The following is a 12,818-nucleotide window of genomic DNA, read 5'->3' as shown; positions in this document are numbered from 1 at the left end:
ATTGCAATCGATTATAATCAAAAAGATACATCTAGAAAAATCACGGAACAACATGGAACCATAAAACCTATTGATTTGAAGAAGAAAAATAAACTTAAAGTGACATCTGAAACAGTACAAAATGCTTTAGTGAACGCAAGAGAGAAAAAAGCGTCAAATTCAGAAAATAATATGAAGAGGAAGAGGGATGATCGAACTATATGTGCTGCTCAACAGAAAAAGCAAAAACTGTCTCAAAATATTCTAGACAATTTTATTAACTCAAGAAAGGCTCAAAAGAAATCTGTTAAAGAAAAAATATCGTCAGATCTTCATAATATTGTAAGTGTTACTGAATTTGTAAAACCGCAAGAAGCCCGACCATTAAAAGTAGATCAAAGATTGGAAATTTTGAAGAAATGCAAGCAGCTAAAAACTCAATCAAAAGTGAAAATACGTCCGTATTTGTACACAAAATACTGTTAGGCAAAATATAAAATTTTATACGAGTATAAAGACGGATATTTTTGTTAATAATATTTAATATGAAATATGAAGTGTGAAATGACAAAGTATTTCTTACTGATACTCTTAATACTACATACATTCTCTTGTAAATAGACATACATATCTTGTAAATACATATATATATATAAATTTATTTAAAATATAATTGATGTGATGATAAATAATAATTAAATAAAATATATTAGTTAATTCTTAATTAATTGCTTTTATTTGTTTTTGAAATTTGTAACGAAATGTATGGGTCGTATGAATTATATATCCTCATTGCGAACTCAGACTGATAACACCGTGAAATAGGTACAATAGGTACCTGGAACATGGCTGTAAGACTTGACACGAAATATAGTTATATCTGTATGGATCTTAAAATTTTATTGAAATGCACAATTATTATTGTAGTGTTATTGGATTACTTCTGGTAGATCCAATGGTAAAAATTTATTCAAACCAAACATAAAAATACTCTAGATATGAAAAAACAATACTGTAAAGCAATAAAAATAATTTAGAATGTATTTCATATACGTAATATTATACGCAACAGAAGTTTAGAAACAAACCAGGTAGAAATTTTGTTGAGCATTTAATAGTGCACATTGAAGAAGCAAGGGTTCTGAAACAAGTCATATGGGTTTCTTATAATTATAGATGTTATGAATATCTCTTCAACTATAAATACCTGTGAATAGGTAGTTTATTTTATAATTTTAAACAAAACAAATAAATAACAAATAATAAAAAATAAAGTCACTTGATCGCAAGTTATCCCTAAATTATGTATAAAAGTAGAAAAGTGAAATTGCTCACAGCATTCGTTATCTGGCTTTCGTTAAGTGCACATATATTGTAGACTAAGAGTAATAGAACTTATAACAATTTTCGCAATGGAATACGACAATAATCATCATTTCGATCAAGAATTCGATTTGTTATTTGAAGTAGCTGGTGGTAAAAGACACATCGTGGAATTAACATCACAAAGTGAAATCAAGCATGACGAACCACTAACCTACAGACCAGTAAAATCTGCAAGAAGAAGAATAGCACACGTACCGAAATATATGAATGATGTGGATGTTATTGCAATCGATTATAATCAAAAAGATACATCTAGAAAAATCACGGAACAACATGGAACCATAAAACCTATTGATTTGAAGAAGAAAAATAAACTTAAAGTGACATCTGAAACAGTACAAAATGCTTTAGTGAACGCAAGAGAGAAAAAAGCGTCAAATTCAGAAAATAATATGAAGAGGAAGAGGGATGATCGAACTATATGTGCTGCTCAACAGAAAAAGCAAAAACTGTCTCAAAATATTCTAGACAATTTTATTAACTCAAGAAAGGCTCAAAAGAAATCTGTTAAAGAAAAAATATCGTCAGATCTTCATAATATTGTAAGTGTTACTGAATTTGTAAAACCGCAAGAAGCCCGACCATTAAAAGTAGATCAAAGATTGGAAATTTTGAAGAAATGCAAGCAGCTAAAAACTCAATCAAAAGTGAAAATACGTCCGTATTTGTACACAAAATACTGTTAGGCAAAATATAAAATTTTATACGAGTATAAAGACGGATATTTTTGTTAATTATATTTAATATGAAATATGAAATGTGAAATGACAAAGTATTTCTTACTGATACTCTTAATACTACATACATACTCTTGTAAATAGACATACATATCTTGTAAATACATATATATATATAAATTTATTTAAAATATAATTAATGTGATGATAAATAATAATTAAATAAAATATATTAGTTAATTCTTAATTAATTGCTTTTATTTGTTTTTGAAATTTGTAACAAAATGTATGGGTCGTATGAATTATATATCCTCATTGCGAACTCAGACTGATAACACCGTGAAATAGGTACAATAGGTACCTGGAACATGGCTGTAAGACTTGACACGAAATATAGTTATATCTGTATGGATCCTAAAATTTTATTGAAATGCACAATTATTATTGTAGTGTTATTGGATTACTTCTGGTAGATCCAATGGTAAAAATTTATTCAAACCAAACATAAAAATACTCTAGATATGAAAAACAATACTGTAAAGCAATAAAAATAATTTAGAATGTATTTCATATACATAATATTATACGCAACAGAAGTTTAGAAACAAACCAGGTAGAAATTTTGTTGAGCATTTAATAGTGCACATTGAAGAAGCAAGGGTTCTGAAACAAGTCATATGGGTTTCTTATAATTATAGATGTTATGAATATCTCTTCAACTATAAATACCTGTGAATAGGTAGTTTATTTTATAATTTTAAACAAAACAAATAAATAACAAATAATAAAAAATAAAGTCACTTGATCGCAAGTTATCCCTAAATTATGTATAAAAGTAGAAAAGTGAAATTGCTCACAGCATTCGTTATCTGGCTTTCGTTAAGTGCACATATATTGTAGACTAAGAGTAATAGAACTTATAACAATTTTCGCAATGGAATACGACAGTAATCATCATTTCGATCAAGAATTCGATTTGTTATTTGAAGTAGCTGGTGGTAAAAGACACATCGTGGAATTAACATCACAAAGTGAAATCAAGCATGACGAACCACTAACCTACAGACCAGTAAAATCTGCAAGAAGAAGAATAGCACACGTACCGAAATATATGAATGATGTGGATGTTATTGCAATCGATTATAATCAAAAAGATACATCTAGAAAAATCACAGAACAACATGGAACCATACAACCTATTGATTTGAAGAAGAAAAATAAACTTAAAGTGACATCTCAAACAGTACAAAATGCTTTAGTGAACGCAAGAGAGAAAAAAGCGTCAAATTCAGAAAATAATATGAAGAGGAAGAGGGATGATCGAACTATATGTGCTGCTCAACAGAAAAAGCATAAAATGTCTCAAAATATTCTGGACAATTTTATTAACTCAAGAAAGTCTCAAAAGAAATCCGTTAAAGAAAAACTATCGTCAGATCTTAATAATATTGTAAGTGTTACTGAATTTGTAAAACCGCAAGAAGCCCGACCATTAAAAGTAGATCAAAGATTGGAAATTTTGAAGAAATGCAAGCAGCTAAAAATTCAATCAAAAGTGAAAATACGTCCGTATTTGTACACAAAATACTGTTAGGCAAAATATAAAATTTTATACGAGTATAAAGACGGATATTTTTGTTAATAATATTTAATATGAAATGTGATATTCATTTATTTGTTTTTGAAATGTGTAACAAAATTTATGGGTCCTATGAATTATATATCCTCATTGCGAACTCAGACTGATAACACCGTGAAATGGGTACAATTATTTACCTAGAACATGGCTGTAAGACTTGACACGAAATATAGTTATATCTGTATGGATCTTAAAATTTTATTGAAATGCACAATTATTATTGTAGTGTTATTGGATTACTTCTGGTAGATTCAATGGTAAAAATTTATTCAAACCAAACATAAAAATACTCTAGATATGAAAAAACAATACTGTAAAGCAATAAAAATAATTTAGAATGTATTTCATATACGTAATATTATACGCAACAGAAGTTTAGAAACAAACCAGGTAGAAATTTTGTTGAGCATTTAATAGTGCACATTGAAGAAGCAAGGGTTCTGAAACAAGTCATATGGGTTTCTTATAATTTTAGATGTTATGAATATCTCTTCAACTATAAATACCTGTGAATAAGTAATTTATTTTATAATTTTAAACAAAACAAATAAATAACAAATAATAAAAAATAAAGTCACTTGATCGCAAGTTATCCCTAAATTATGTATAAAAGTAGAAAAGTGAAATTGCTCACAGCATTCGTTATCTGGTTTTCGTTAAGTGCACATATATTGTAGACTAAGAGTAATAGAACTTATAACAATTTTCGCAATGGAATACGACAGTAATCATCATTTCGATCAAGAATTCGATTTGTTATTTGAAGTAGCTGGTGGTAAAAGACACATCGTGGAATTAACATCACAAAGTGAAATCAAGCATGATGAACCACTAACCTACAGACCAGTAAAATCTGCAAGAAGAAGAATAGCACACGTACCGAAATATATGAATGATGTGGATGTTATTGCAATCGATTATAATCAAAAAGATACATCTAGAAAAATCACAGAACAACATGGAACCATACAACCTATTGATTTGAAGTAGAAAAATAAACTTAAAGTGACATCTCAAACAGTACAAAATGCTTTAGTGAACGCAAGAGAGAAAAAAGCGTCAAATTCAGAAAATAATATGAAGAGGAAGAGGGATGATCGAACTATATGTGCTGCTCAACAGAAAAAGCATAAAATGTCTCAAAATATTCTGGACAATTTTATTAACTCAAGAAAGTCTCAAAAGAAATCCGTTAAAGAAAAACTATCGTCAGATCTTCATAATATTGTAAGTGTTACTGAATTTGTAAAACCGCAAGAAGCCCGACCATTAAAAGTAGATCAAAGATTGGAAATTTTGAAGAAATGCAAGCAGCTAAAAACTCAATCAAAAGTGAAAATACGTCCGTATTTGTACACAAAATACTGTTAGGCAAAATATAAAATTTTATACGAGTATAAAGACGGATATTTTTGTTAATAATATTTAATATGAAATGTGAAATGACAAAGTATTTCTTACTGATACTCTTAATACTACATATTCATACTCTTGTAAATAGACATACATATCTTGTAAATACATATATATATATAAATTTATTTAAAATATAATTAATGTGATGATAAATAATAATTAAATAAAATATATTAGTTAATTTTTAATTAATTGCTTTTATTTGTTTTTAACAAAATTTATGGGTCGTATGAATTATATATCCTCATTGCGAACTCAGACTGATAACACCGTGAAATGGGTACAATTATTTACCTGGAACATGGCTGTAAAACTTGACACGAAATATAGTTATATCTGTATGGATCTTAAAATTTTATTGAAATGCACAATTATTATTGTAGTGTTATTGGATTACTTCTGGTAGATCCAATGGTAAAAATTTATTCAAACCAAACATAAAAATACTCTAGATATGAAAAACAATACTGTAAAGCAATAAAAATAATTTAGAATGTATTTCATATACGTAATATTATACGCAACAGAAGTTTAGAAACAAACCAGGTAGAAATTTTGTTGAGCATTTAATAGTGCACATTGAAGAAGCAAGGGTTCTGAAACAAGTCATATGGGTTTCTTATAATTATAGATGTTATGAATATCTCTTCAACTATAAATACCTGTGAATAGGTAGTTTATTTTATAATTTTAAACAAAACAAATAAATAACAAATAATAAAAAATAAAGTCACTTGATCGCAAGTTATCCCTAAATTATGTATAAAAGTAGAAAAGTGAAATTGCTCACAGCATTCGTTATCTGGTTTTCGTCAAGTGCACATATATTGTAGACTAAGAGTAATAGAACTTATAACAATTTTCGCAATGGAATACGACAGTAATCATCATTTCGATCAAGAATTCGATTTGTTATTTGAAGTAGCTGGTGGTAAAAGACACATCGTGGAATTAACATCACAAAGTGAAATCAAGCATGATGAACCACTAACCTACAGACCAGTAAAATCTGCAAGAAGAAGAATAGCACACGTACCGAAATATATGAATGATGTGGATGTTATTGCAATCGATTATAATCAGAAAGATACATCTAGAAAAATCACAGAACAACATGGAACCATACAACCTATTGATTTGAAGAAGAAAAATAAACTTAAAGTGACATCTCAAACAGTACAAAATGCTTTAGTGAACGCAAGAGAGAAAAAAGCGTCAAATTCAGAAAATAATATGAAGAGGAAGAGGGATGATCGAACTATATGTGCTGCTCAACAGAAAAAGCATAAACTGTCTCAAAATATTCTGGACAATTTTATTAACTCAAGAAAGTCTCAAAAGAAATCTGTTAAAGAAAAAATATCGTCAGATCTTCATAATATTGTAAGTGTTACTGAATTTGTAAAACCGCAAGAAGCCCGACCATTAAAAGTAGATCAAAGATTGGAAATTTTGAAGAAATGCAAGCAGCTAAAAACTCAATCAAAAGTGAAAATACGTCCGTATTTGTACACAAAATACTGTTAGGCAAAATATAAAATTTTATACGAGTATTAAGACGGATATTTTTGTTAATAATATTTAATATGAAATGTGAAATGTCAAAGTATTTCTTACTGATACTCTTAATACTACATACATACTCTTGTAAATAGACATACATATCTTGTAAATACATATATATATATATATAAATTTATTTAGAATATAATTAATGTGATGATAAATAATAATTAAATAAAATATATTAGTTAATTCTTAATTAATTGCTTTTATTTGTTTTTGAAATGTGTAACAAAATTTATGGGTCGTATGAATTATATATCCTCATTGCGAACTCAGACTGATAACACCGTGAAATGGGTACAATTATTTACCTAGAACATGGCTGTAAGACTTGACACGAAATATAGTTATATCTGTATGGATCTTAAAATTTTATTGACAATTATTATTGCACAATTATTATTGTAGTGTTATTGGATTACTTCTGGTAGATCCAATGGTAAAAATTTATTCAAACCAAACATAAAAATACTCTAGATATGAAAAAACAATACTGTAAAGCAATAAAAATAATTTAGAATGTATTTCATATACGTAATATTATACGCAACAGAAGTTTAGAAACAAACCAGGTAGAAATTTTGTTGAGCATTTAATAGTGCACATTGAAGAAGCAAGGGTTCTGAAACAAGTCATATGGGTTTCTTATAATTTTAGATGTTATGTATATCTCTTCAACTATAAATACCTGTGAATAGGTAGTTTATTTTATAATTTTAAACAAAACAAATAAATAACAAATAATAAAAAATAAAGTCACTTGATCGCAAGTTATCCCTAAATTATGTATAAAAGTAGAAAAGTGAAATTGCTCACAGCATTCGTTATCTGGCTTTCGTTAAGTGCACATATATTGTAGACTAAGAGTAATAGAACTTATAACAATTTTCGCAATGGAATACGACAGTAATCATCATTTCGATCAAGAATTCGATTTGTTATTTGAAGTAGCTGGTGGTAAAAGACACATCGTGGAATTAGCATCACAAAGTGAAATCAAGCATGACGAACCACTAACCTACAGACCAGTAAAATCTGCAAGAAGAAGAATAGCACACGTACCGAAATATATGAATGATGTGGATGTTATTGCAATCGATTATAATCAAAAAGATACATCTAGAAAAATCACGGAACAACATGGAACCATAAAACCTATTGATTTGAAGAAGAAAAATAAACTTAAAGTGACATCTCAAACAGTACAAAATGCTTTAGTGAACGCAAGAGAGAAAAAAGCGTCAAATTCAGAAAATAATATGAAGAGGAAGAGGGATGATCGAACTATATGTGCTGCTCAACAGAAAAAGCAAAAACTGTCTCAAAATATTCTAGACAATTTTATTAACTCAAGAAAGGCTCAAAAGAAATCTGTTAAAGAAAAAATATCGTCAGATCTTCATAATATTGTAAGTGTTACTGAATTTGTAAAACCGCAAGAAGCCCGACCATTAAAAGTAGATCAAAGATTGGAAATTTTGAAGAAATGCAAGCAGCTAAAAACTCAATCAAAAGTGAAAATACGTCCGTATTTGTACACAAAATACTGTTAGGCAAAATATAAAATTTTATACGAGTATAAAGACGGATATTTTTGTTAATAATATTTAATATGAAATATGAAATGTGAAATGACAAAGTATTTCTTACTGATACTCTTAATACTACATACATACTCTTGTAAATAGACATACATATTTTGTAAATACATATATATATATAAATTTATTTAAAATATAATTAATGTGATGATAAATAATAATTAAATAAAATATATTAGTTAATTCTTAATTAATTGCTTTTATTTGTTTTTGAAATTTGTAACAAAATGTATGGGTCGTATGAATTATATATCCTCATTGCGAACTCAGACTGATAACATCGTGAAATGGGTACAATATTTACCTAGAACATGGCTGTAAGACTTGACACGAAATATAGTTATATCTGTATGGATCTTAAAATTTTATTGAAATGCACAATTATTATTGCAGTGTTATTGGATTACTTCTGGTAGATCCAATGGTAAAAATTTATTCAAACCAAACATAAAAATACTCTAGATATGAAAAACAATACTGTAAAGCAATAAAAATAATTTAGAATGTATTTCATATACGTAATATTATACGCAACAGAAGTTTAGAAACAAACCAGGTAGAAATTTTGTTGAGCATTTAATAGTGCACATTGAAGAAACAAGGGTTCTGAAACAAGTCATATGGGTTTCTTATAATTATAGATGTTATGAATATCTCTTCAACTATAAATACCTGTGAATAAGTAATTTATTTTATAATTTTAAACAAAACAAATAAATAACAAATAATAAAAAATAAAGTCACTTGATCGCAAGTTATCCCTAAATTATGTATAAAAGTAGAAAAGTGAAATTGCTCACAGCATTCGTTATCTGGTTTTCGTTAAGTGCACATATATTGTAGACTAAGAGTAATAGAACTTATAACAATTTTCGCAATGGAATACGACAGTAATCATCATTTCGATCAAGAATTCGATTTGTTATTTGAAGTAGCTGGTGGTAAAAGACACATCGTGGAATTAACATCACAAAGTGAAATCAAGCATGACGAACCACTAACCTACAGACCAGTAAAATCTGCAAGAAGAAGAATAGCACACGTACCGAAATATATGAATGATGTGGAAGTTATTGCAATCGATTATAATCAGAAAGATACATCTAGAAAAATCACGGAACAACATGGAACCATAAAACCTATTGATTTGAAGAAGAAAAATAAACTTAAAGTGACATCTCAAACAGTACAAAATGCTTTAGTGAACGCAAGAGAGAAAAAAGCGTCAAATTCAGAAAATAATATGAAGAGGAAGAGGGATGATCGAACTATATGTGCTGCTCAACAGAAAAAGCATAAAATGTCTCAAAATATTCTGGACAATTTTATTAACTCAAGAAAGTCTCAAAAGAAATCCGTTAAAGAAAAACTATCGTCAGATCTTCATAATATTGTAAGTGTTACTGAATTTGTAAAACCGCAAGAAGCCCGACCATTAAAAGTAGATCAAAGATTGGAAATTTTGAAGAAATGCAAGCAGCTAAAAACTCAATCAAAAGTGAAAATACGTCCGTATTTGTACACAAAATACTGTTAGGCAAAATATAAAATTTTATACGAGTATAAAGACGGATATTTTTGTTAATAATATTTAATATGAAATATGAAATGTGAAATGACAAAGTATTTCTTACTGATACTCTTAATACTACATATTTGTAAATAGATATACATATCTTGTAAATACATATATATATATATAAATATATTTAGAATATAAATTATGTAATGATAAATAATAATTAAACAAAATATATTAATTAATTCTAAATTGTTTGGTTTTAATTATTTTTAACAAAATTGGTGCATTCATGAATGGGTAGTATTCCCGCTTAATTGTTATATTTGTTGCGCAATTCTGAACAGATTTTTATCATTATTTTTTAAACAATCATTAATTTGCTGGGTTATTGATGGTCTCTATGGATGTTCTTGAAAATCATGATTTTATAGTGATTTACAGTGTTTGGTAAAAGTATTTACACAACGTAAGTTTTCATTTATAATAAAATAGTTGAAGGCAATGATAAAAAGCAAGCAATTAGCAGTTGAAATTCGAGACTGTTACCCATTTTATGAGTGCTACTACGGCGTCGGACTAAGTAAAGTTGTATAAATTTTTACAAACAGTATATAATGTAGTTAAAAGAAATATAATATGCGTAGATTTGTAAAATTTAAAGAGAACTGGGCGGAAACCTTCAGTGAATCAAAACGAATGTCAAAATTGTATCAACATCGAAGAAGTTTATTGGCAATAGAATTATTGATGCTACACTACGTTGTAGATTGAATTTATAATATCAAAACCTATGCGGTGCGCAATATAGTCGATATCTCCCCTACGATCAAAAGAGTTAAATCATTCTGTTCTTTCCTGGCCTTCATAGTTCCTCGATCCTAATGTCATTGATAATGTTTGGACCTCCATAAAACAGCAAAACGTAGTGATACCATAATTGAAAGATTCGCAACTTGATTAATCAATTCCAGCAAGGTTGCAGACAGTTATGGATGCCATAGGTGGGGTAACTACATTTTAATAATATTAATATTATATATTAATTTCGTTATGAAAATACTTTTGACTAGAACTGTATATAATTTTGTTAAATCCAAGGTAGAAACCTCACATGTTTCGCATTATAGAGTTTAACTCCTTTTCATAAATCATAGCTTACTCTTACATATATTATATCTTAAAAATTAAATTAACAAAAACAAAAATGAAATATGTTATATATATATTTGTTAAGTTTTTAACAGTAATAAAAATTATTTTTCTACATACATTATTAACCTTATCAAAATGTGTCGTATATTTTTTGACACATGTTTTGTGATAATTTTATATTGAGGAATATGGTTTGTGAACAAAATACAATTTCCGCATCAATTTATATATATATATATACAATTAAAATAAATGTATCATGATATGATGTACCTCACTTAAATATGTTTATAAAATAAATACAATGTATGTATATGCGCTACAGTAATTGTGCATATGTATGTATATATCATGTATTATATCTGAAAATTTCTTTTAAAGAATATGACTGCTTCATCATCAGACAAAAATTTCTTTAAACAAATGTATTTTAATTCTTCTAAAAGTCTTTAAAAATTCGAATCCTGTTTGGGACTATAAGAGCGAAAACCGTAATGATAAATTTTAGAAAACAACAAAACAGGATATTAAATTTTTGGCATAGCTTTATGCCACAAATGGAAAATTCTTTAAAAATACAACAAGCAGAGAAAGAAGAATTTTTTCACCTATTTTTGGTTCTATTCCAACACTCGTAGTATAAAATAGGTTAACCTTACAAACATGACCACACACAAAGCCAAACTAATTTCATGGACTTGGAAAGTTTTCACAAAAGTTGTTCACTTTAGTGCTGTGGTGTGAAAAACACGTAAGACACGTGTTTCATACGGTAAAGATGCGATATCTTATCGATATTTCATGAGAGGAAATCGATTTTTAAGTTTCCACTGCACAAACCTATTTTGTTCTATCTGAACTTGTCATTTGTTAGTATTGTATTTCTTTGGTTGAAAGTTTACTATTCTTACTATGGTTGTACTACAGCACTATTTATTTATACTACTGAAGAACTTTATTGATAAGATACTATAATTGTTTTGATGATTTGTTTGAAAGCATGAATATATTTTAATGTTTAATTAATTTTACTTAATTAATTCCTTAAAAAATTAAATAAAAGATCATTTTTTCAATAAAAGATAAGCTTAAAAAAATTAATTATTTCCTTAGATTAAAAGAAACAGTGGTACACAGTGGTCTTTAAGATCAGTACAAAACAATTATTTTGTTGTTTTGCTCAACAACGATTAAATACTTGCTTATAGTTTATTGAAAGCGAGAGTATTTTTGTAAAGTACCTACTGGATTTTCACCAATCTCGTAGTATCAGCTGATAGTGGAATATGTAAAGCAGCCTCTTAAATGGATTTCGAATGAGGAAATTATAGCTTTCGAGTTCTCTAACAGATAAACGTAACGTTGCCGTCAATGCCATCCAGAAAATTCGATGGATATATACTACAGCTGTCATGAAAATAGGAATACTCTTGTAACTATGGTTTTTAATTCTACTATGACTTTTAAGATATTATTTTTAGTAAGTTGATAACTAAGTAACTTTTTCAATTATTCTGTTGATGTAGCTCCTGTAATAGGTTATACCGGCATTCCTGAGGGGATCCACTTAGGCCTATTGACAAATTATGTTAACATATATAAAGGAAACTCAGAACTACTAACGAAGCTTAGAATGCTGTTTAGTGAAAGGTCTTTTAATTAATCAAAATCCTTAAGAAAGGGGGGAAATGTCGATGAATTTTTCAGCATTTCGGAAAAAATAAAAAAATTCCACGATCATAAGAGAATTCTCCTATAAGAATGTAATAAGTAGAAAGCAACTTTATCCTTCAAAATCCTTTTTAAACGGGGATATGACAAAGGTCAAGTATATCGTGTCAATTTTTCCAAAATCTGTAAAATAAAATAGAAACATAAAA

The 12,818-nt window shown here is 28.0% G+C and overlaps 1 protein-coding gene across 1 annotated transcript in view; it reads left to right on the top strand.

Moving 5' to 3' along the window:
- LOC119666370 overlaps positions 1–4,671 on the top strand; it is a 10,387-nt gene extending 5,716 nt beyond the window's left edge. The window contains exons 2-3 of the mRNA XM_038075651.1: positions 1,358–1,816; positions 4,359–4,671. Of these exons, the coding sequence (XP_037931579.1) occupies positions 1,358–1,816; positions 4,359–4,671 (772 nt within the window). The remainder of the gene's footprint in view (positions 1–1,357; positions 1,817–4,358) is intronic.
- The last annotated feature ends 8,147 nt before the right edge of the window (positions 4,672–12,818 follow it).

This window comes from Teleopsis dalmanni, chromosome 1 (genome assembly GCF_002237135.1).
Source record: "Teleopsis dalmanni isolate 2A chromosome 1, ASM223713v2, whole genome shotgun sequence".
Lineage (NCBI taxonomy): Eukaryota > Metazoa > Arthropoda > Insecta > Diptera > Diopsidae > Teleopsis > Teleopsis dalmanni.
This window is presented reverse-complemented; position numbering and strand designations above follow the sequence as displayed.